This window comes from Dermacentor variabilis, chromosome 1, assembly GCF_050947875.1.
Source record: "Dermacentor variabilis isolate Ectoservices chromosome 1, ASM5094787v1, whole genome shotgun sequence".
Classification (NCBI taxonomy): Eukaryota; Metazoa; Arthropoda; class Arachnida; order Ixodida; family Ixodidae; genus Dermacentor; species Dermacentor variabilis.
The window spans coordinates 150,864,543-150,890,351 of NC_134568.1; the positions used below are offsets into that span (position 1 = coordinate 150,864,543).

The 25,809-nt window shown below is 46.8% G+C and overlaps 1 protein-coding gene across 4 annotated transcripts in view; it reads right to left on the bottom strand.

Moving 5' to 3' along the window:
- Positions 1–25,809, bottom strand: part of twin (CCR4-NOT transcription complex subunit 6-like twin) — a 313,182-nt gene that overhangs the window by 209,491 nt on the left and 77,882 nt on the right. For all 4 annotated transcript variants that reach the window (XM_075697646.1, XM_075697642.1, XM_075697635.1 and 1 more), the window contains one exon: positions 1,802–1,852. In XM_075697646.1, coding sequence (XP_075553761.1) covers positions 1,802–1,852 — 51 coding nt within the window. The remainder of the gene's footprint in view (positions 1–1,801; positions 1,853–25,809) is intronic.

Here is a 25,809-nt window from a genome sequence, read left to right on the forward strand (position 1 = left end):
GTCGCTGCCGTGTTTTCATGAGAGCATGGCGTTCCCGGTCCCTCAGATATGGCGCGGCGCAGCTGTCTTTCAGCCTCCAGACGTTGTGCAAGCATGAGCGCTTACTCTCACGGCGCACGCAAATCAATCGAACAAACTGTACATGAACATTACCACAACGAAGCCTTTGCCTCATCGAGTGCTTATCGTGACACTTGCGCGCGGCTAAACAACAAACCACAACAGAGCTGTCGTATAAGCATACAGAAGAACTGTAATACTAACGGGCTCGCTGGTGCGTGTAGGCTCCCTATGCCTAACACTTACACAGCGCCACCTTTGAAACAAACTGTCACTAGTTGTCAACATGTGAAACTTGACGAGGCGCAGGTTGTGTTCTCGGATATCAGAAACTGGAGGTAGCCGGCTGGCTCGAAGAACAGGTCATCAAAGCTCCTACATGCAGCTTGAAGGTGAACACATGAGGCAAAAGAAAAGCGGTGAAATGTTGCGGCAAGGCATGTTACTCGACGTCAATTGTTGCGATCTTCTGAGTGTGAGAATATTGAATAAGACGTGATAACGATCGAGTGTCTGATACACGGGTGTCTGCGCCAGTTAAGGATGCACTGCAGCATTTAGCTATTCGTTTCATCGGTGCAACATCTGCACGTAACCATTCGTTTTACACAGTGCAGACTGCGCGCAGAACGAGGTCACAACATCCCCAGCACTTGCGGAAGAGGTAGTGCAGGCTTCGTGCCGAGAGTTCGCGACTCGTTCTGCACTGGAGTGAACCATTTCATGAAGTGCACAAAGAAACTAGAGACCTAAATTTCACCTTTTACATCAGTAACGCTTTATAAAGACGTTGTAGTCGGCGTCGTACTCTATTAGCAAAATCAGGCTACACGGCACATGCCGGTAAGGAAATGCCTAGTAAGTCTGGTAAATGTCCGCTCTTCTCATTTCCTCGCATAGTTCTCTGATAAAACACGGAGAGAGAAACTTGAGCAGGAACGATGGCCACACTGTAAGCACGGAGGACGCCTGGGCCCAACTCCGCCTGGGTTCATGCTGTTTCGACAGCAAGCACCTGGTCCGGCTAGCGGGCTAAGTTCGGGGCATTTATTAGAACGTTATCTCGGCCATACACCTTCGTAAATCACTCGGCCCGGCTACACCCTCTGCATAGCAGTGCGATGCGGCCTGTTCGCGCACCACCGCGAATGTGTGATACTGTGTACAACAGTGTGCTGGCAACCCTTACGAAACTTTGCGAAACTAGACAGCGATACAGCGAAAAAAGTTATAGAGGTTAGAGCGAAAGGCACCCGCCACAAACCACTCTCACACTCGCCATCGGAAAGGGCTCTGCGAAGCCATGCAATGGGTTCCTCTTCAAGCCAATCTCAAAGCAACCAAACATCAATTTGAAGATTCTTCATTGTCACAGACGAATCCGTGCAACCTGTTCACCAGAGCCAGTACCGAGTCGCGATAGGTGAGTGCGACGCCGTCAGGACACAACGGCATCGCCACGTGACGAAATTCGCGTCATCGTTTTGAATGTCGGCGTGCCGTAACCGATTGCGGTCGGCGCTGCAATGCAAACGACGTCGACTCGCCGGCTTGGACGAAGGCGAAACGTCGACCGCAATCTGCAGCGACGCGTCGACATTGAAAATCACGACGCAATCTGTCACACAGGGCGCTCCCGTTAAACGTTATGGGGTTGTCCTTCAGGCGTTCCTCGAGCGTTATGCACTTACAGCGTCAAAGTCCACACAATAAAGAAAATGAATTTTTCTTAATTGGTCACCTGGTAGGCACTCGGTTCCAGCATTTATGTCCTCTTCCCAGTGCAATCCATCTGCACAAACAGCAAGTTCGCTGCTCTAATAGGCTTTTAAAAAAAAAATCTGCTACTATAGCATTACGCCAAGTATCCATATACACAGGTCACACCTACACATCCCTTCCGTATAGAAGTTAGCGCAGAAAAATAATTGTTTATTAGCAAAATTTATCTTACAAACCCAATATGACACACGAAAAAATTAATCGGCCAGGGGCACAATCGTGTTCTTAAGCTTGCTCCTCGCCTCGAAGAATACAAGAGCAAAATACTCTCCCGCTGCTACTGCGTGCATTCGCTGGTCACCAAAGGAAGAAGGGAATAAATCCACTGCTCCCTCGGTGCCACCTCCCAGCCCGTCTCCATCCAGCCACCTCGAACGTGCCTATCCGGATGTCAGTATAGTTTCCGGCGTTGCTTCTATGTAAATCAGGTCAGACCAAACGACATGAGGTTATGCGTTTTCCTGCAGGGGTTGAAAATTTCATAAGCAAGAGACAGTCTCATGACATGCATGTTCCTTTATACGTGAAACGCGCATGAAGAAACATACTTAGTTTTCCTTTTCTGTCTACCAAGTTGACATTCCCAAATTCAACGAGCTTTCAGGTTTTTCCCTGAGTGCCTTTGTAAAATTGCCCGAGTGACACAGAACTTTGTTTTATGTCAAGACGGGCTGACACTATGTCGCCCGATACTGTCACTGTCTAGTAAGCATGTTAAAAAATAAAAAAATGACTTAATCCAGTTTGAATAGTAAGGAGTAGTGTTTATTTTATTTAAAAAGAAAACAGAAAGGAGGGGTTAGCAAAATGCACAGCGAATAAAATATCTTCGAAAAAAAAAATGGTAAAGCCCATTGCAAATCGAGTCGAACATTTTCAAATACGAATAAAAAGAGATGCATACAGATGCAAATATTTTCGAATATGAGCTATTTCTATCAACCGATAGTAAGCATATGAGGCCCGAACTTTGTCACAAGTATTTTTTCTTAGTAGCTGGAAAGTCAACCTCAACTATGAGGACATACTCTCAGCCCGTGCACAACGTCTCAGTGTTGCGTTTCACTGCTTTAAAGAGTTTATTTTGGTTTGGATGAGGGACACCTGCATCTCGGCGTCAGCCAACCCCTTGTTTGTTGAGCTTAAGCTCCTTTAAAGAAGCGACGGCAAGCTTCCTTCCCCGTTCATTGTTCAATGCGTGGGTCCTTCCTGTCCTCGTTCTCCTTCCGCCACGCGTTCGCCCCAAGGACCATTTGAAGCATCCTGTTGGTCATTTGTACAGTCAACGTCCGATTTTTCGGACTCCCTAGGGGCCGCGAAAAAGTCCGGAAAAATGAATGCATGTCTTTTACTGTTTTTAACTGTTTCGCTACCATGGTGAAAATAGGTGTTTTTTGTAGGTTACGCCAGATATATCTTTCTAAAGGAACTACTGCACTGAATATGTTATGGAATACATAAAAAGCAGAATGAATGCACTTTTCACGTATAAAAGCTTTGTTAACGAGATATATCTCATAAAAAAATATAACTTGCAAGAATCAAGATTTTGGGATAACATTGAACAAAATTTGTAAAGACACGTTTGTATCTATTAAGACAAATTTCTAACAAAAATTATGAGATATACGAAATGTATTGCCTTTTAATAGGAGCTATCTGCGAAAAAAATCAATATTTTTTTTTATTGAACAGGTATTCCACTACAAAAATTTAACTGCAAGCGCTACAGTTCGGCGTGCCGGAGTGCGGCCCCCGACGTTCCGGGCTAGTTTGCGTCGTCATCGCTCTCAGAGTTAAGACCGACGAAAAGGCAGCATCCTCAGATTAGCTGCTGCTCGATCCATCAACAAAATGAGCCGCAGACGCAGCGGAATCGCGAGATCTGCGATCTTTCGAAGCACGCCCGCCGCTCCCGGGGGCAGCCATTTATGCTTCCTACTTTGACGATCGCGAAACTTCGGAGCGCGTTCAAGAATTACCGCCTCTTGGGGAAAAATCGAACTGCTTAGAAAACAAAAATACAGTTCTCCTTCACGTTCGATGACGAAGTTTGTCGATGAGCGGCGCGGAAGGTCTCGAAAGCGGCGTTTCAAATATCCCATAGCGGGCGGTCATTTTTGCTTTCGACTTTGACGATCACGAAACTTCAAAGCGCGTTCAAAAATCACTTCCTTGTAGGAAGAAGCAAACTGCTTACAAAAATTAATATAGTTCTCCTCCTTCACATCCTATAGCGCAGTGCGTCCGTGAACGGGGCGGAAGGTCTCGAAAGCGGCGTTTCAAATCATCGTTATCCGGATAACGATGAACAATGGCCGCGGTACGGAACGAGTGAAGGGCTGAAACCGCCTAAAGCCCGTCCGAAAAAGCTTCAAAGGCCTGCCAGTACATCTATTTGACATATCGGTGCTCGTACTGAGACATGAGACAGCGGGTGCACGCGTGTGTAATTAAAGAATACATACTCTGTCTCGTGACAATTGCCCCTTCCCACGCTTGTTAAGCTTCACCGCAATACTTCGCCCATGCTTTACCGCGTAACACTGCTGTATTGCGGCGAAGCTGACTTTCGGGAACCGGCATTATGCAACGCGCTCTGCGTTTCGAGCTTCGAAACCAATCGCGAGGATTATAAAAGCGGAGTCGGTGCCATTGCTGATAGCAGCGAACTCTTTAAATGAAAAAAAAATGCACATTCTACGCACTGTGGGAATCGATGCAAGCGAAGCTTGTTGTGCTGTTTGCTTTGAGTAAAGATAATTAGCAGTGATGTTGAGGGCGAATGTTTAATTTCTTCAACGTTTTGTCAACACGACAGTGGACAGTTGATGTTAAACGTTACTTTGCGTGCACCATTGCTGTTTGTCTGCGTAGTAAGGGAGAGGTGTTTGCTTGAGGCGTCGTTGTGCGCCATATTTCATAAACTCTGAGAGGGTTGAGCATTGTCATTATCTCACATGGCACATCGCATCGTCGGAGAAGCATTAAACTTTAACTGGATTATGGGGCAGTACATGCCAAAACCCCAATCGGATTATGAGGCAGCCCGTAATGGCGAACTCCGGATTAATTTTGGCACCGTGGTGTTCCTTAAAGGGATACAGAATAAAAATCGAAGAATATAGAGAAAACCCCACAATTGCATTCCTAAGACACGATTGCTATAGTATATAGTCATTATTCGGGTTACTTTTGAGCGGATGGCTTTATTTTTGACTCTCTATGAGCGGCCACCGCGTTAAGCCTGTTTCACATGATGCGATTTTCGTCGCACCGGAAGTGCGATTTCCGTCGTTTGCGATGAAAATCGCAGTCGCAGTGCCGACCCCCCGATTTTCGGCTGCGACCAACCGGTTGGTCGCACAGTCGCACCGTCGCACCGATCGCTGCGATTTTCCGTCGAAATTGCGCGGAGAGCTGTCAACGGAGCTATTTCGCCGGTTTATTTTGGAAAATGGCGTCTCGCACAAGTGCAATGCGCGGAGACGTGGATCGTCGAATTCGGTACGTACGCGAAGAAAGAATAAAAAACTTGTACCGCAGATTGCATTCTCCGATTTCTATGCGTTTGTTGACACACTACACAGCAAATGAAGTGCATTTTCACGTTTGCTTCGTACGCCTTGCGAGTTGTCAGTGCTAGGAGGTGTTCGATCCCCAGCAGACGACGAGGTCGTCACAATTTTCTTTTGCTGAGTAGCATGCAGAAATCGCGCTTACGGAGCAGCTTGAATTATTTCAACCTTGGCAAGGGCAAATGACAAGACAGCAAAGTACCCGAAGTTTCAACGTTGCGCTGAACGCGGTACCGTTCAATTGCATTTTCTTGTCGGTTTTCAAGCATGAATTTCCTGATGCATCTTGAAAGCTTATCTTGCCTCTTATTAAATTTGACAGAGCGAAAGTGTAGGCTATCGTAATGAATTTGCTACGTTAGCATTAAATCCGTGGCTTGAATAAACCATGACATGCACGTTAAGTTGCACCTCTTCTCTGGATAATTTTTTTTCTTGCACAGAAACCAATAAACATTGACTATGTTGCGGACTTTGTATCCTTACTGCATCTGTGTGAACACTTGCTCTGCAAGGTAATTAACTGTACAGCTAGTAGATTAAGTAACTTGCTTGCTATAGTGGCACAGCGACAACGTACCCTCCTGCACAATCATATAGAACTCGTGCAACAATGCGAAAAGTAGGCAAACGGCCTGTTCTTGTGGGGATAAAACAGTATAAAACGAGACGCTGAAGAAAAGTAAATCAAAACTGTGCAGTGAAGTCAGCCAGTACAAGCAGTTCTTGCACGTTCACGGCTGATTAAGTGTGCAGAAACATTCATGCCTTACATGTTTCTAGTAAGTTTCTAATAAGTTTGTGATCACATATATTAGTGTGTAAAACCATATAACGATATCGGCTGCGATTACTATCTTTATAAGTAATTAAATACCATGCTACTTGCAAGAACATATATAACCCGAGGATTTTAGAACAAATTTCTGCATTTCAATTATGCACAATATGTGGTTTATTCAATAAAAGAACACAAACTGGGCTTTTTTGCAATGACAAACTTATTGCAAACTTTACTTACATACAGGCAAGAAAAAAAATTATCGACAGAAATATTGTTCTTCAATTTGTTCACCTGCCACTGTGGCTATAGCATTCTGCTGCTAACACAAGGCGAGGGGTTGTTTTGCCAGCCATGGAAGTCGCATTTCGATGGGAGTCATAGGTGATAAAAAAAGCTCTTGCACTTAGACTTAGTTCATCACCTTTTATTGAACCCTTACACTTCAAAATACTATTGCATAGGGGGCATGCTTATGCAAAATCTAACACCAATAGAAAGCAAAGGGCAGAATTGTAAAACAACCATGTTTCGTGATAATTCGAGTGTGTAAATATTCATTGCATCAATATGTATTGTTCAACAGCACTGCACAAATAAGCATGATCAGGTATAGCAAGTACTCTGTCAGGAAGCTGGTTCTACAGATGTATAATGTCAAGGCATGAATGCTCATACTACATATATGTCGCACACATATCACAAAGAAAACCTTTTTCAAGAGTTGTCCATTCTGGCAGATATGAGTGGGCCATAAGCAGCAGAAACTTTACTGCAGGACATTGTGTAATACCGCTTATGAAAGAATTGAGAGTGAAGAGGCTTTTAACAGCAGTACCTCATGCTGCTCTAATAAGAGGAATGATGAGCAAAAACATTTCTGGTAGAGCACTTAAACGGTAACTTTCTGAAAGGCAGAAAATTCCAGGTGAGAGTTGGAGGTACATTTGGCCCACACACACCAACAACACGGGCATACTACAAGAAACACTACAGCCCATTGTGTATTACAGTCTATGGGAAAGCTATCTTATACAGAAATCAAGAATGATGCAACAAGCCCTCGACAACACTGCAAACTTTCTTGGCCAGTCTGGCCTCTCGCTTTCTGATAAGTCAGCTCATATCAACGTCGGAAAAAAAAGAAAAACTGGAATCAAGAACTACCCCAGATTGCACATTGTGATCCACATAGCTGGACAAATATGCCCACAAGTCAACATCCACAAATCCTCAGCTAGTGTAAGCCCATGACGGCAGAGCCAGCACGTGGATGAAACAATTATGCAATGCCTGGACGCAACTTCCACACCTGGTGAAAATAATAATCTCGAAATAATGGGGGTGGACAAGTGGATACTATAGAAAATCGCAGATGCTGTGCTTGTGTCCAAGGTATGGTACGGTATGAATTACCAGCAGCACACAAAAAAGACAACTCATCGAATACAGGCATCGGGTAGTAATAACAGGTCTTTCCAACTTTACCATGCTTGAAGACCTCTATGAGAAAGAGCTAACGAACAAGCACCTAGACAGTAGAGTTGCAGCCTGCAGCACAAATTCTTTGTCTCAAGAGCTCAGAACCTCGTCCCAAGATACTATGCCAGCTAGCATATGAGATGCAAAGATGACTACCCCTCCCTTCAGAAACACAACCTCGGGAGTGCCTGAACTTGAAACACAACAGGCCCATACCGTGGAATATGGGGGCAAACAATTAGGCCAGGAGACTATATGCAACTGCCAAACACACAGAGGAGGTTGCTAATCATGAAGCTGCAAGCAAACATAAGGCACATATGGCATGGCAATAGCAGTCTAACAGTAGTATGACACTACATAAAGCTAAACCCCATATAAGTGAGTACCATTCCAGGTCATCCTACACCTAGAAAAGCTGAACTGAAAGATATCAAAGCAGCACTTGTAGTGCAGATTACACCTTGCACAACACCCTGCATGGATTCACCAGAAACTATTTGGGCCTGCACATCACACAAGATTGTCAGGAAAATCAGGAGATTGACACGTGACTTGCAAGCACATGGCCAGAAATTAAATTACAGGATACATAGCCGTGCAGATATTCCAGGACACAAGCGGGCTTATAAGCCCGACATAATAACTGAAAACTAGATGAGTTTCTGTGTATTCATTATTAACTAAAGTGCAACAGATTGACAACAGACAAGAACGAAGCGCTCTGTGTGTTCACTTCGTTCCTGTCCATCGTATTTCTGTTGCACTATAGTTAATTACTATAGATTGTAACACCAGAACTTGATACAAACATGCACACTATAGGATGCACACAAATGCTCAGGACAAACTCCAGAATGTTTGCATCCTGGTACTTATGAAAGTGAACGGTTTCATTCCATGGCTGTCAATGAGACGAAGAGAGAAAACTTGATTGTGTTCGTGGAATAAGAACGCATTGATAAGCTTAGACATATAGTCATTGCTTAGCACTTTCGAAATGAATAATTATAGCTTGCTATCGACATTGAAGCAGCCTTTCGACAGCAAGAAAAGGAATCAGTTTTTCCAGCTCTGAACATTGAATTGCAGGAAATGCAAGCAGACACAAAATTCTGCCAATATAATCTGTTTAGGAATACCAAATTGGAACAAACATTGAGGATTGCATTTGTACTTCCTCTGGCTGAGCAATCTAGTTTGAAATGACTCCCATAAGCATGTCGTAACAATGTTGATCTAATACAGGTTAAATGCATGACTAGCTAACACGCCCTAACCTACGCTCTTTCTAGCTTAAGAAATCTGGAAGATTGCTATAAATTACAGTGAAGAAACTATAATATCTAATAACATTAATAATATAATAATAATATTTATTTCCACAGAACAGGCTAACCGTGAGAGGCGTGCGAGGCTGAGCAGAAAGCTGAAAAATTCTACGGCAAGTGCGCCTGCCGTGGGCCTACGATCCTGCATTATGAATAACGCGTACTGATATGGTCTTCTTGTTAGAAGTTCCGAGTATACTACCAGCGCGAGACAGGGGACAAGTGGACGAGAAGCGTGTCTTTTAGAATGCTATGTTACAACGTACAGGTTTCTACAAAAGTGACGGTAACTGCTCGAAACATTTGATGCGTCGGCTTTTGCGCCTTTAGAAATATTTATAGAGGGCTCCCATATATAGAGGGCTCCCATATTCGCAGCGCAAGCACGGCGATGGACGAACCAGGCTAGCGCTAAGGTTGAATTTCACAACACAATTTTCATTCCACGTCGTAATCACACAGATCGTTTGAGGCTTCGTTCAGGGGCACACGCGGGCGTTCGGGTTGGTGCTTCTTGATGCGTTTGGCGTAAGAATATGGCTAGGAGCAGGCACCACATATGCGCAATGACGGGCAATACACACGCATCATTTCTCCAGAAGCTGACGCCTAGCACGGGTAGCGCGAGGATCTTGTTGGGCTGACACAACTTCGTGGCAGCCGAATTCCGAATACTGCATATACGGTGAGGGCAGCTATATGAACTTGTCGATAGGCCGGCCATCTTGTAGATTGTTGTAGCGCAGGCAAAACGAAACGGTCATAGAAGGTAGATAAGACAACACACAGCGCTGAACCATAGAATAAAGAATCGCTGAACCACCTGCAAACAGCTGTTTACGTGCGCGATGTCGCACTGAACTACAGAAACCGCCGTCGCGCACTCCAAGACAAATCTTAACTAACGGTTTTAAATTAGTAAACGTACATATTATTTGCTTCTAATCAAGATAAGTCAATAATATTAGAGTGTAAACCTTTTATTCACTACAATAAAGTAATTATGCAGCGTGTGCCACGAAACCTGGCAGTAAGCAACCCTGGGCGTCGCACCAGTCGCATTGTTGAAATCGCAATCATGTGAAATGAGCCCTCTAAAAATCGCATTGCGACGCGTGCGACAGCACCGATTTTCGTCGTTGCAGTCGCAGCATGTGAAACAGGCTTTACTCGCAAAGCGCTCCCGGCAACAAGCCGGCGGATCTGACGTCACACCTACCCTCAGCAGCCGCGGAGCGAGCTGGCCGGCTGCGCAGTTTTGTTTTCCTCGCGCTGCGCAGTGCAAAATGCAAAGTTCTAGTGAGAGCGATAGCATGAGCGGAACTTATGACTCCGACTTGGACGAGCGGCCTACTGAACGACCACGAACGATAAAGGCGTATGCCTACGATCCGTCCGCGTCGTCAAGCGAAATTGACGACGACCCGCCGCAGCAGTCCCCCTCCGCGGTGCCGAGAGAGTCTGGACCAGAAAGTGGTGTTTACGCTGTGCATTCCATGTACACGCGTTCGCCTCGAGAGATCAGGGGCGGCATCATATGTGGAAACCAGATTTAAACGCGGTTCCTGGGGCTCGGATCGCAAGCTCGCACCTGTCACGAATGAGTTAGCGAGACGAGAGGCGCACGCCTCGTTGACAGTGTTGCATCCGAGGCGGTGCGCCCAGCGTGATTCACTCACGCAAACGCTTTGCCATGTTTGGCTTCAACAGAGCGAGGACGCTTATGCCTCAGGCTATGCAATGTCAGGCGACGTAAGGAATTTACTCTGCGTTCTGCGCAAAGCGGCTTGCTCCGCCCGCTTGGATGGGTAGCTGCTAGCGCGTAAAACATGAAAGCCACCAATGCACAATACAGGTGCCGTCAGTACACACTGTAAAAAAAAAAAAAAAAGAAACGTAGAAATCGTTGAAGATATTGACGCGTGTACACCTCCCTGTACCTACGCCATCGGAGCAGGTGTGGCCGGCGGCGTGAGCATAACAGTCGGCTGCCGACTCTCGCGCGGCAGGTGCTTGATGCGCGCAAGTAGCTGTTTTGAGAATAGATGCGATGAAGCAACGGGTGAGGATTGGTGCCAGGCATGTGCAGTGACTGAAATGCGCCTCTGTAAGCAGGGAACGTCTTGTTATTCACGGAGTGAACAAGTACATGCGCAGCGGTTTCAGCGTCCCGTTGTTTCATCGCAGCCGAGCACTCCTTCCCTTGGTGCACACGAGATGGCGCCACTAGTCTCATGTCGGCGATTTCTTTTTTTTTTTTTTTTGTCAGCCGTCGCTTTAGACGATGCGGATTTCGATTCATTCTGGCAGAATTGGCCAAACAACTGGCTCAGAACGTCGTACAAACGACAAATTACGGTCAAACGGCCCCTGTGCGCAAAACTACAGCGTGAACAAGTACGCGAGAAAAAGACTACCGCTGCCTGCCGTTTTCACATGCGCACAGCAGACCCTCGGCATTTTGCGGCGTTGACACGGCTGCTCCACACATCAAACCACAAATCCACGAGATCAAAGACGAGGTTTTCGAACAGATCACTCGAGGAAGCGGTACAATAGGGCGGTGGAACAAAGAAAGCGCGTTGCTGCAAACGTCAACTCGCCCCTTCGCGCGCTCAGTGTGGACAATCGCTCGCAATGAGCCTCGAGGTGGGTAAGCGTGACGTGATATCCGGTTTTGCCAGAGCTTTCGGAGGAGGCCGGTAGGTGCTGTGATTTGAGAAATATTCACTAAAATAATTACTTTTCGCTCACTTCTCCTCAGAAAGAGTGTTGTTTTGGTCGCTCTCGGTGCGACAGCTATCACTGGAGACAGAAATCTCGGCGACAAATTTTTTATTCACTATCCCTTTAACGTGTCCCTAAATCAAAGTGCGCGAGCGTTTTTTATTTCGCCCCCGTCAAAATGTGGCTGCTTCGGTGAAATCCGCGACTATCGCGGCGGGCACAGAAGAGTTGATTTCACGTGCAACCGCTTCCGTTGCGTCGCCTAGACCCTGCGGTGCGCTTTAATTAATGCGGCTCTGCTTCTGCACGCCCTGCGTAAGTTGTCCGCTAGACATATTTGCATGGTTTTATTTTCCAGAAGTAGCAGAAACGCACCGTACCGTACCTTGAACTTCAGTTTATCCATCGTTTCCTTGCCTTCTCACGTCACCTCACCCTCCCCCCCCCCTTGTATTTGTATGGGAACTGCGAGCGAAGAGTGGCAAGGCTGTTATTCACTCGTTTCGCGACTGCGTCAGTTCTACAAATTCTACCCATTCTCTGCTTTTCTCCCCCCTCCTCTCTCATTCTATTTCCCTCTGGACTTGCACGTTGTTAGAAAGGTAAGCGCTTTCGGGGGGGGGGGGGGTCACGGATAATTACAGCTGTCAAGAGGCTACTGTCGCGACGACCCGGGAGCTCCAGAGGACATAGTGCACATTCGACACGGTGCGGTCCAAACGAGTTCCTCGCATCTCTTTTCTTCTCTGCCACGCTCCTACTATGTACATACACGCTTTGAACCACCCCCGACGCGGAGTGTCGACAGCAGCAGCCACAGCACCGCAGCAGCAGTGGGAGAGCCGAAGGAAAAGGCAAAGGAAAAGGAAAAGAAAGTTTGGCTTTAAAACACGGAATCTAACGGCAAGAAGCTTAATAGCGAACGTCGAAGCAGCTGCGTGCGAGAGCGCCGGGTCGAGGCGGCGAGATAATCAAAATTGCAGCGGTAGTGACTGATTAATGCCGTTTCGGACCTGCGGTTACGGCAAGAAGTCCGGAAAATCAGACGGCGAAGGGGTCTTGCGTCCAAAATTTCAGACGTTCTTATAATTGACTCTATGGGGTACGTGGCGGTGCCGGAAAGCGGGCATGTACCAAAGATCGAACGTCCGGAAAATCGGTCGTTGACTGTACACTGGCAATTCTTCCAGCCGACGACACGGCGTCAAAGACGATTCGTTACGATTCCTCTCTGTTACTCGAACCAGCATTAGCGCGACTTCCGTTCCCTTTCAATAAAATTACAGCTAATTTTGCCTAATAGAAGCCCGAGTTTTGCCTGAGAATTTCCAGACTATTAAAATCCCTCAGCCTTCCCGGTTTTCCCGGTTTATAGGCACCCTACCCTCAATATTCTCCCCAATTACGCCCCGCATATCAACTTTCCGAAAAACACACGACGCCGACACACACGCGCACACACACACACACACACACACACACACACACACACACACACACACACACACACACACACACACACACACACACACACGCACACACACACATACATCGATCCAGCATACCTGACGGCGTAAGAGCACGAAATCAAGAGAGCGAGCGTGAGTTATCTGTGCCGAATCACGGCCGCACAAATGTTTCAGCCATATCGTGTCGAATACGCTACAGATCTCGTCAGGTCACCACAAAAGCATTGGGCTCGGTAAGCCTTGAGCGAGAATAAAGCGGAAATACAGAATAGTTGATCACGAGGGATAAAAGAGAGCGCTTAGAACAACGAACATAACGACGAGGATATGTATCTGTGAACGCAAGGTGTTTTTTTTTTTTTTTTTAAGCAGAGAGAAGCATTGCGCAGATGTTTTGTTATCTGTTTTATATCCCGAAAGGCGCTCGTTCATATATAGCCTGCTTCGTGCTTTGTCAGATCTTTTTCTGTACACAATGATGTTCTCAAACAGGGGTCTCAAAGTCACGACAGGTACCGGGCCACATACGCAGCACATGATACCCTGCGTCCTTTCTACGTCCAGTAGTATCCATAATTCTCTCTCTCTGTCCTGTGTCACGATGCTAGTTTCATTTGCGCCAGCAAGCATTATTGAGCCACACCTGGGCGTTCTGTTGCAGAGGAAGGGTGTTGATCTAGGATGGAAGAAACTAAAGGTGTTTTCAAAAGCGCACTCGAGCTCAGAATTTACAATCGAAATTCCTTGTCGCCGACACCTCCAGTATGACAATCCTTTAACCAATTCGAAAGAGCAATACAAAAGCATTGGAAGAGAGACGGATTTGCTTCCTAACAGACGTAAACAATCAAGGCCACAAACAAGAAAATGTCACGTTTAGAGTCACTCGGGCAATCGGAAATACATAGGTCACAGCCCCATGAGGGATGTACTGTAGTATGTTAAGGAAGTACGGCTTCAGCGTAAGGTCTAAGCACAACGAAGGATGAAATGATCAAATGCTCAACAGGACGGTTCGCAGCATGTGGCCTGCTGGCAGCGTGTTTCAGTCATGGCATATGAAAGCAAGTCTCAAGACCGAAGAAACGCAACTACCATGAGAGTTCACCTCTGTGTCGGAGAAGACATCGTTAGGAATGCGTGGGAACAATAATGCAGCTAATAAAAGCAGGAACGATAACAAAACATATATGGGCCGCGATTAAGTATATGTATGGAGTATCACACAGGCTTCGAAGAGCAAGAGAAAGCAACGAAGTGGCATATTCCATGTTTAACTTCGAGGCCTGAGAAAGAAGCAGTTTTGCGCAGATGCCATCGAAATACTTCGTTACCAAGATTGGCCTTTGATTTTCACATTCTTTACTGCCCCCATAACAACCACGCCCGGCTAACATTGGTCCTGCAATTTACAAGGACTGTCGGACGTCTTGGTATGTGCGTGGATAACGGAGAGGGAGGGGGGAGGGGCAGTGTTGACAAAACTTACTTGCCCGTTACTGAACTTAGCAGTCCAAGTACCTCCACTGGCATCCACACCGAATTCTGGAAGGGAGCACCACAATCCTAGGCCTTCCGCTCCTTCTTCCAACGCCAAAGCACAGGCAACAATGTATAAATAAACGCTTTATTAATAAGTTCATTCTTCAATCTGACCACGTTCAAAACTTCCGAAAGACGTCCATGCTTTACAAAACAGGGAGAAAAAAAAAAAGGAAAACGATTGCTGTTTCGATATACAAGTGATCGCCGCCCGTTAAGAGCTAGTATACACTCAAACCCAAGACACGTTTAACAATGTGCGGACGTGTGGTTGGCGGAACGTTCTATACATCCTAGTGACAATCACCGGAGCTTCGCGTCGACTTATTCTGGCGAAACCTCACAACCGCCAACGCTCACAACCGCCAACGTTTCATGACGACGCTTGCCAGCGGTACATTCTCCGCATTCTACTGACAACCACCGGCATTTTGTCGGTCGTTCAACGTTGACGTGAAACGTAGGTGGTTGGCAGAAGAATGCGGAAAATGTAACGCCAGCAACATGCCGTAACGTCAACAACAAGCGACGGCGACATGAAAGAGCGTTACCGTTTATACAGCGCCAACTGTAAAGTACATTACAGTAAATAAATGGACGACAGATATCGCCAAATACCTTTTAAATCAAATGACGGATAATTCGGGCTTACAGCGCACGCCCCGCATAAGCCTTGCTGCTCAGGATAACCATAGGCACCTCGCGCAAAAGATTTACACAGTTGACAGCAGCGCCAGAACACAGCCTAGAGAGCGGAAGTGAAATTGAAGGGACAGAATTCAGATTCGCGATGACGCTTCGGAACGCTTATCACGAGTCAAGGGCGGCGCTCGAATTCCGCAGCACGAACATGACCAAGGTTAGGCTTTGGACCTGGTGAAGCACAGCGTTTACCATTCAGACGTGGGTCGCTTGGCGATTGGAAGGTCACTCAATTTTTATTTACTTATTCGCGATCGAATCGCAGTGTCCAGTGGTAGGTGTTCATTAGACGACCTAAACTCGTTTACTACATACACGCTGTTTATTTCTCGCCTCAAATTTCTATTACCTTTAGGAAATTGGCAAGCTAGGCTTGTTTAAGCCTATATAGTGCTTCGTAACAGGTAAAACTTCTCGATAGACGTGCCTGGGCGTGGGCTTCGCGTTTACACGGAGCGTCATCCAGCTGAGCTACGAGTGCAGCGATCTTGCTGACTTCTCATGTCTTCTCATTAAAGTTTGTTTTTTCACTCTGCGAGAGCTGCACACGCCTACCTTTTTAAATGAACGTATTTTGCTGAACAGCCTCGTATTGCCCTGGCCGCCTAAAAGGAGCAAATCACACGACTTAGCATCGTCGAAGGCTTCAGGGTTTCAGCCGGATCAACTCACTACTCGGCAAATGAGGAGACGATGCGCCCCGCTGCGCAAGATGACAAGGCGCACGCTTCCCCGGGCCACGCGGCAAAAACGGGCAGGCCTCGTCACCGAGGCTCGGGAAACTCCAATGCGCGTGGTGACATCAGACACGAGCGGCGGGAAGCATTACGCCATTCGACCTCAAACCCAAAATAAAGGTACGTACAGGCAGCGCCTGCACAGCCGAACTGGGTCGACCCTGTCGTGCATCACCCCGAACGGCCGCTCGGAGCCCGTTCAGCGCCGGACGGAAAGCGGGCTCTCGGCAAGACGGGCACTTTCGCTGCTGCTCCACACCCTGCCACCACGTTGAGAGGGCAAGACGCGGGCACCCGGCTGACTTAACCAAGCAGATTTAATAAGTTGAGGGGGAAGGAACGCAGACTGCATAGAGCCACGCAGTCAAGTCGTCAACGCTGAGCTGTGCACCTTGAGACCAATGAACAAGAAAGGCAAATGTGAGCAGGTTCATGGTGTCTCAGAGGAGGACGGACGCAAGTCTGTGGCGAAGGAACCCACTATACGATGAAAGCCAGTTGTCTTTCCTCCATGCCGGTTGTGGACAGGCGACACGTGGCGTCTTTGCATTATTATTCTTATTTACAATGAGGTATTTGCTTTCTTCAGACACTGCGTTCAGATTTGTGTTTCTCGGTTCAAAATATCAATTGTCTCTTTATTTAATGCGATTAGCATGCCTAGGATACTTCACGTAATTTCCACACGCTATTCGCCTATCTGTGTCTCTAACCACTTTCCCGCCATCTTTGGTAACTAGGTGGTCCATGGTCTCAAGGGTGCTGAGGTAACCGGATTCGAAACCAAACGTCGGACAAACTTGAGTCACTGGGCATATGGCACTGGGTATGTGCCGCTTATTACTGAGCCTCTTTGACGCCAACTTGGGTCCCTGGGTGTGCGTGCAACTCTTCAATGACAAAGAAGATCCTCTAAAATGTCTCCGGTGTTGGATGGCATCGAAGCCGCGTCATATACATTTACTCAATCTTGCCATATACTATTTTTAGACAATCCTAATATATCCACACACGTGCCATGCATAGACTTCAAGACGGCACCGCTAGATGGCGAAGCACGTCCGTCGTGAAGCGCGAAAGAGGAGCCCGGCTGCATACAGGCATCATGCACGACGCACTTCGGCTTTGGCATTACGGCGTGTCGCTACATTGCTTCAATGCTAATCGCATTAACGCCGACGTTCATCGTGACATTTGTTCTGCTGGAATTCTTTTTAGAGTAACAATGACACTTCGGACAAAATTTCATGAAAAGACTCCTAGGTTACTCATGCAGAATATAGAATGGATACAAGGCAACAGATGTAGGCTGCTATACATTTTATAAATGTTGAGCAAGGCCATTAATTTGATTATTAATGCGACTAGCATTCTTAGGATACTTCTCACGCTTCCCGGAATGTTTCTACATTTTTCTTGAAGTGTTGTCCCGCCAATTTGGAGCACTGGGTGGCCTAATGGGTAGAGCATCCGGCTGGTGTGCACAGGGAACCATTTTCGAAACAAACCGTTGGACCAACTTGGGTCGCTGATAGTGTATGTGCCGCTCTTCAATCAACCTCTCTCACGCCAGCTTAGGTCACTGGGTATGTGCCACTCTCCAGTGAACCTCTTGTACGCCAACTTGTGTCTAATTGCATGGTGCTTCGCCGGGCATCGGCGACCAAAGTTACAGTTTAGTGCCGAGTCCACGCAGATCTATTCGCAATTACTGTACGGCTTCTGGAAACCCGAGAAACCACCTAAACAGCCTAAACGACCTCGCCAACGAAAGCGAGAGTACGTTGGTTGCATGGCACCGAATTTCTTCACAGCCACCATTTTTCAGACAGCGTATACGCGGATCCTGTGCGAAAAATTTAGTGACAGGCCGTGTGGCGTGTTAAACTTCGGTCGCCGTTATGCATTAGTTCAATGAAGAATGCGGCGTTACCGCAGGGATGATCTAATAATGCAACAGGGGTACTATTCTGGACATTGTCAAATTCTGCCATGTTGTCGAATTTGGTAATGGTACCGTTTTGACAGGCTCAAAATGCCACCATTACCAAATTTGACAACATGGCGGAATTCGACAATTCCCACAATGGGATAGCCTCTTGCACCACAACTGCTCTGAGTCACAGACCTCAGCAAAAACGTCATCGTGGCTGAGCATGGCTGTGGCTTAAACTGGCTGCGTCTTGTTTAACGGCTCAATAGCCACGTGGTCAAAAAGAAACCAGCATGCGCGGAGGCGCAAATGTAACGAATGCACAGTGGCGGTAATTGTGTTTAGCATTTTAAAACGCGGCTGATGCATAGCGGCACAGCCTCGTGAGCGGCTATGCCGCTATGCATGCGCGTTACGTGATAGATGCTCGTGACGTTTTGTGGTATAGCATTTATGCATGTCTGGCAGTGACGAAGGATCGCAATAATTGAACAGTTTGTGACAGCTTGGCGAAGGAGCGCGTCAGGAGACTCGACCAAAGCGATGTCACTTGCCCTCTCTGCACGCGTCATGTGTTGCTTCGTAGATATGTGCATGACCAGAGCTGTCGAGGGGCGTGATAAATAATGGCGGAATATGTGTTGTGAGAGCTTCGCACTCCGGGGTCCACAACAATGTGCGGATGATTGGCCGGATCACGGCTCAGAATAAACGCACACGGCACAAATGGTTCATCGTAAGCTCACAATAATATTTACGGCACGACAGACCACAATAAACAGCTTGGGAATTCACTCTGAGGAGGGGCAGACGCACTCGACTGACGTGACTCGGCCCAATTCGAAGCGCGAGCGGCCATCTTTTCCATCGGCGGGGTTTAGACTGACGTCCAGCTCGTGACGTGAGTCCAGGGTGCGCGTGCATTGGTGGAGGCTCGTGTGCATCCGATTTGGAGGAGTAAATGCCCCCTTTTTTTTCTAAAGTTGTAACCGACTTTAGTTTCTTTAATTCAGGTTGATGACAACATTGACTCTTATGGATACTTGCCGGGGAATGTAAATTTCTTCGTTAGATCGGGAACTTCGTAAAATCGGGTTTCGTTAGATCGAGTTTCAAATGCATCAGTTTCCTGAACGGCGCGCGCCACTGCGATCACGATCGAAACATTTGGAAAAATTCGCGAGCGGTGAGAGCGGCAGCCAATGGCGGAGCGCCTCGAGCATTGACGTTAAGATCACGTGGCTGGGGCGTGAACGAAGCGCGGGCGGCGCGGGGAACCAGGGAAATGGCCCGCTCGAGCAGACGGTTCCAGCAGACGATGTCCGCTGCCATTTTGCAATATGTCGAGCGGTCTTCAACGAGCTGTTCATCACTCAAGTTGTGCAGTGTCCACTTGTTTGGGATGTTAAAATGAATGATTTTCGCAACAAAGATAAGATGAGGGTTGTTCGTGAAGAAATTGAGGACTGAAGTTGAATGTACTCGTCGTCGCAAGTTACGCATACTTCGATCCATAAACTAAATGTCGGCGTCGCTCGAATTGGCCATGTCCGTTGGTGCCTCAGAATTGCAGCTTGTTTCCACCTCTCATTGTCGAGTTCCATTCTTTGGAGACAAATTGTCCAGAGGTGCTGTTTTCTTCTTCTTGCCTCTTTTTCCTCCCGATGGTGACTTCGCATAAGTCCGAACCGACGGGACGAAACGGCAAGCCATATGTTTCGTTCGAAGCGCATGTAGGCTTTTTTCTTCTTTACAACTGTGAGCTAGCGTGTTCGTAGTTTTGTTTGGTCTTCTTTCTTTAGTTCAAAGGTCACGTACCCCGAGCTCTACAAGTCTTCACGTAACCAATACGTATTCACGTAACCGCGCCAGTTGCGTTCATCATTGTCGAAGCTCAGGAGATGTGATCGTATGATCGCTTCATCGCTTAGCGATGAATATAATGGACTATCAGAATTCAGCGTAGAGCAAACGATCAATAGCGCGTTCTAAAGCTCGAACAAGTGTACGCTAAGCGCGGCGATAAGGCTTAAACGAATGTACGCTAGAGCGACAACAAACGCCACGTAGTCAAGAAAATTGGCATTTTTTTAGGTCACGTGACCCCAAATTATTAAACAAGACGCAGCCAGTTTAAGCCGCAGCCATGCACAGCCACGGCATATTGTATAACCCACCAGGAAACTTGCATCGGGGCAGGTAGACCAGATGCTGTCTCAGTTTACTGCTCGGCATTTCTGGCCATCGGGTAAAGCGATATATGCAGGTTACCAGGCATACGCGTCCAACATCAGTGATCATGATGAGCCACAATACGCAGGAATATATTCTAACTGAACAGAGGGCCCTAGTTGACGGTAATTCCTCAGCGTATAAATGTCCTGGCCACCCCGCGCCGACCGCTCGTGATCTGAGCCACGCGCCCGCTTCGCTTCCGAGGAAATGGCCGGTCATTGTTGTTGTTGTTGTAGCCTGTCACACGTGTGGCTCCTACCCACGATGGGGGATTAGGCAAGAAATGGGTGGATTATTCCAAATTAATATGGAGCATACATTTCCTAATATCTATGAAATTAGCATTGAATAGCGTAGAATTACCTGTTAATATACAATCAGGAAAGTCATATGGAATGAGTAATAAATAAATAAAAGTACAAAAAATAGAATTTAGCAGGGCATTCGTTTAGATTCTGTAAGAAATGTTTGGACAGCGAAGCAAGCATCCCTGTGGCTGAATCCCAAAGTGGACGCCCCGAACGAAAGAACAGCAGGTTCTGTCAAGTCGAGGCCAATTCTTCGAAAATCTATTTCCAACAATCTTTTTCTTGCCGCAGTAAGTGATGTATCGTATCCTCCTCATTACAAAATTAAGAGAGGGGAGAGGGAACCAAACTCGACCTGTGTAAGTAGAAATTCAGGGAGGCAATGCGGCAACGCAATTTGGTGGGAGAGACCTCAAGCATCTTTGTGTTACGGGATTCGCTATGCCAGGGAAATGCCAGGTGATTATAATCTGGAGAAGCAGTCAGATCTGGGTTTGATAAGGCTATTCTAATTGATCGCATCCGAAATCTTGCCGCCATTATCTGTGGTGTCACTGGTAGAATAGGAAGAAAAGGGCCGGAAAGTGATGTCTTTGCCAGTGAATCGGCAGTTTGATCAAAAACAAACCTTTATGGCCAGGCACCCAAATCAAATGAACACATTGCACATGGGCAGGAACTAGCAAGTGGAAGAGTTTTAGCATGGGTGAATCATTAGTAGCGGTAAGGCAAGAGCATACAGAAAGAGAGTCAGTAAGAACAGCAGCTGTTGTAATCATTTGGTCTAATTTACCTAAAGATACGATTACTTCTAAAAACTCGGCTAGAAAAATAGGCACAAAATCAGGAAATATTAAAGAAAAATACCAGTCGAGCGCAGGACAAAATATTCCAATGCCAGTTTTTTCCTCGCACTGTGATACATCTGTTGCAATGATTATGTTTGTTTCTAGGCTGCTTAGGTGGTCTTACAACATGACGTTTAAGATGCCGTAAGGGAGTAGTTTCGCGCGGTTTGGGAAAATGTCATCGAACCTGATCTCCGGGTAATCTGAATGCGTATTATTAGGAAGCACATCGCGAATTTGCACATTTAGTGGTTCAAGTGATGTTTGCACGAATATAATCTGTGGTGTATGAAACCTGGGCCAACGAACGGGAAAAATAATTCTGGATCGGAGATGAAAATTATTTGAGCACGGTTTAATGATGATTCATATAGTCTCAAGAAAGTCTGAACGGTCAGAAGGTTAAATCGGCATAAAATGGGTGGGGTTCTTGCTTCCAGGTATAATACGGCATTTGCAACGTATTTTGGAAGGCCCCTAGCCAGCCGCCGTTCCCCTCATCTTCCTCGACGTCGATGCTGCTACACGCTATATGCACGCCATGTTTCCTACAAACGCGTGCGAGCGCTTAACTTATCTGCATGATATGGGGGACCGCTAACGCTTTCCCAAAGGCGCAGTCACGTGAAGTTGGCAGTTACGTGGTCTCCTGTGGTAATCTGAATATCTCCAAATGTCACATTCAGGACCATTCCAAAATACACGAGCCCAATTCTTATTCGTCACACAGAAAGTGATTCCCAAAAAAACTTCTTCAGTCCGACGCTGACCTTTCAACTTCAAAAACTCATATCAACAATTAAGATGAGATAAACTCAGAATTCTGACACCAATGGACAAACTTACTGAATTAAATGCACGTTGCGTCATATTTTTACATGCACCACCTCTGTGTTAAAAATTAGGGCCAAATGTGGGCCAAGCCCGAGCTTTTAGGATATTTGGATATTTTTTTGAATTAAATGTATCACTTTGGCTTGTGAAAAATTTTCTGAGCGCCAGGTCAATATAGGAAGAAAAATATAACATAAGAGAAAGTAGTCTTGCCGATAAAAAATTATGCGGATTCTACGCACTGTTGGAATCGATGTAAGCGAAGCTTTCCGTGCTGGTTGCTTTGATTGACGATAATGAGCGGTGTTGCTGACGGCGAACGTTTAATTTCTTCAACGTTCAGTCCAACACTGACATTCCTTCTGAAGAATGTTTCAGCTTTGTTATTCACCACACGAGAAATATGGCTGCACACGGAAATAAGCGTGCCTCTTCACTGTCGCGCACAGCGTTCCGGTGCTTGCAACGCCACGCTCATCCGCGGCGAGCGCATCCGCAAAGTGGCGAGTCGACGTTTGCCTCGCCGCGCGTGCTTCGAGATGCCGTAACATGCCTTTATCATTCCGTCATTTCAGTGGTGCTTAGAATACCTGCAGCTATGGATGACTGAAAAGCCTTACGTTTGAAACCCGCCGGGGACGGGCATCCTTTGTTTTTTTTTCCCTGCTCAGCGGCACTTTCTGATGACTACCGAAAGAAAACGACACCTTGATATCGGCGAGCTGGTTCGTACTCCGTGAGAAAAGTGGCAGTGAAAATAATTATGCGGATTCCACGCACTGTTGGAATCGATGTAAGCGAAGCTTTCCGAGCTGTTTGCGTTGATTTACAGTAATTAGCGGTGATGTTGGCGAATGTTTAATTTCTTCTATGTTTAGTCCAATACGAGCGTGGTGAGTTGATGTTAAACGTTCCCTTGCGTATACCACTGCTCTTCATCTGCGTAGTATACAGAACACACAGGGAGAGGTGTTTGCTTGAGGCGGCGTTGTGCGCCATATTTCATAACCTGTGAGAGGGTTGAGCATTGTCATTACCTCACATGGCACATCGCATCGTGGCAGAAGTATTAAACTTGAATTGGATTATGGGACTGTACGTGTGCCAAAACCACAATAGGATTATGAGGCACGCCGTAGTAGCGGACTCCGGATTAAATTTTGACATCGTAATGTTCTTTAACGTGTCCCAAAATCTAAGTGCACGTGTGTTTTCTATTTCGACCCCGTCGAAATGCGGCTGCTGCGGTCGGGATCAAATCCGCGACCTCTAGCAATGCCATCACCGCAAAGCTACCGCGGCGGGCACAGAAGTGTTAATTTGACGGTCGACCGCTTCCGTAGTGTAGCCTAGACCCTACGGTGCGCTTTGTTTATTGCGGCTCTGCAGTTTCTGCAATGCTTTTTAGGGGGGTCACAGATAATTACAGCTGTCAAGAGGCTAATGTGGCGACGCCCAGGGAGCTCCAGAGGGCATTGTGCACATTCGACGCGGTGGGGTCCAAGCAAGTTTCTCGCGTCGCCTTTCCTCTCTGACTCAGTCCTGTCTGTAGATGCACGCTCTGAACCATCCCCCGACGCAGTGTGCCAGACAGCAGCAGCAGCACAGTGGGAAGTCGAAGGAAGAGTCAGTGAAAGCTTCGCTTTAAAAATTATGAATATGGCACATTTTCATAATAATTAGGGATTCTTAAAAGCATTTCACGCTTGAAGCCGTCTATGAACACTAGCACTACATACTGAGTACGAATATTTATAGTTTGTGCAGGCAAGACTGTGCAGCATTGCACACAAAAATGACTGTTCTATAAGTTTTCCCGCAACACCACGTTTTATCTGCTGGTAGTCAAAATTTCACGGGATGCGGCTTCCGCGAGAAAGTTGAATGTCAGTTCAGGTTCAGCTTGCAGTCATTAAAACTGTACAACATAGTGTTCGGACACGCGCAGTACATGTTGTACATTTGAAATCCACACTATGTGCCCCGGCTTACAAAATATTGTGCTTTTTAATGCGATTAGCACTCCTAGGGTCCTTCACGCACTTTCTGGCTTCCATGGTTGGGATGCGTCTCTCTCACGCGGGGCGCGGGCACGCTCAAAACCTGGTATTCCAGTTCACTACCGCGAACCAGCGTTGTCAGGGGGCGCTAGTGAAAAACGGCCCTGAACTCCATAAGTAAGAAAGCGCCGCATCTTTTAGTCTCGCAAACGAACGCGAGGCCGCATGGAGCAAGTTGTTTTTACGTTTTACGAAACTGCAACGTTAGCGAGTCTGGCCCGTCTTTCTTTTTTAGTTTCTGTCAGTATGACTACTGAAAACAGTGAAGAGGTTAGGATCATCGGCTAGTATTTACTTGTGAACAACGCCACAGAATTGTCTTGCGCAGAAAACTGCATGAGAGCCATACACCAGCAGCTGCAAGCGTATACCGCCAATCGTGTTGCGGTACGGTTTCAAAAGGATCTGCTCACTGTAAGACCTCTTTGATTCAAAATATCTCGCGAAGGGCGATGATTGCACACAGTAAATTGTTTTCTAGGATGAGAAAACGATACCTGACAACGGCGGTTCAGGGTTTCAGCGAAATAAAATTTAAATAGCGCTGAAATTCAAGTAAGTGATCACTTCTTCAATTTCTACGTATTCCAGACACACACACACAAAAAAAACAATGCCTTCGTAAGCAGAGTGACGTTGATTTGCTTGAAGCCACTCATGGTGTCCACGGCACCGTAATTCAAGGCGCGTCGACGTTAGCGACATGGCAACTAGCCGCGCGCCGTTTGCAGCTCGTGGACCACCTGCCGACAGCGGTCTTGCTGGCAAACATCTCCCCGTCACAGAAACGATATCCCTGCTACATCTCTCCGCGGCACAGTGACGTGGCCATTCAGCGACAGAGGAGTGGTTGCGGGTATACGCTCTGGCGTCGCTGGCAGCGTGACCGCCGCTGATCGCTCACCACCAATATCGACGCCAGGGTTGCCAGGTCTTCGGGAAAACAAGTAACCGAAAAATTCCGAAAGGTATCCAAAAAAGTCGCCGACTGCAGCAAAAGCTTTGATAGCCAAAAAAGTAGCTACGGTGCGACAAACCAATAAATGCCAATTTTTGAAGCGAAGATAATGAAGAAAAAAAAAGACGTAGTTTCCGGCTTCACTGACGGCAAACAAAAATAACAGAACAAAAGAAATGTTATCACATATTAGTGTGTCTTAACTTGCCATAATGACCACCTGACGTTCTTTGATAATTTTCGCCGCCCATTTCATGCTTTCTCACAGCCGAAGTGGTGTCCCCAGTTTCAGCACAATAAACTCGCTGCACACCGTCTTAGCACCACTATGAATTCAAATGTTCCCGTGCGAACTGTATGACGTCACACACTTCTCTCCATCGCACGCAGTCGCATAGTCACGTAGACATTGACACCTGTAATGTCGTGGCTGTCATGACGC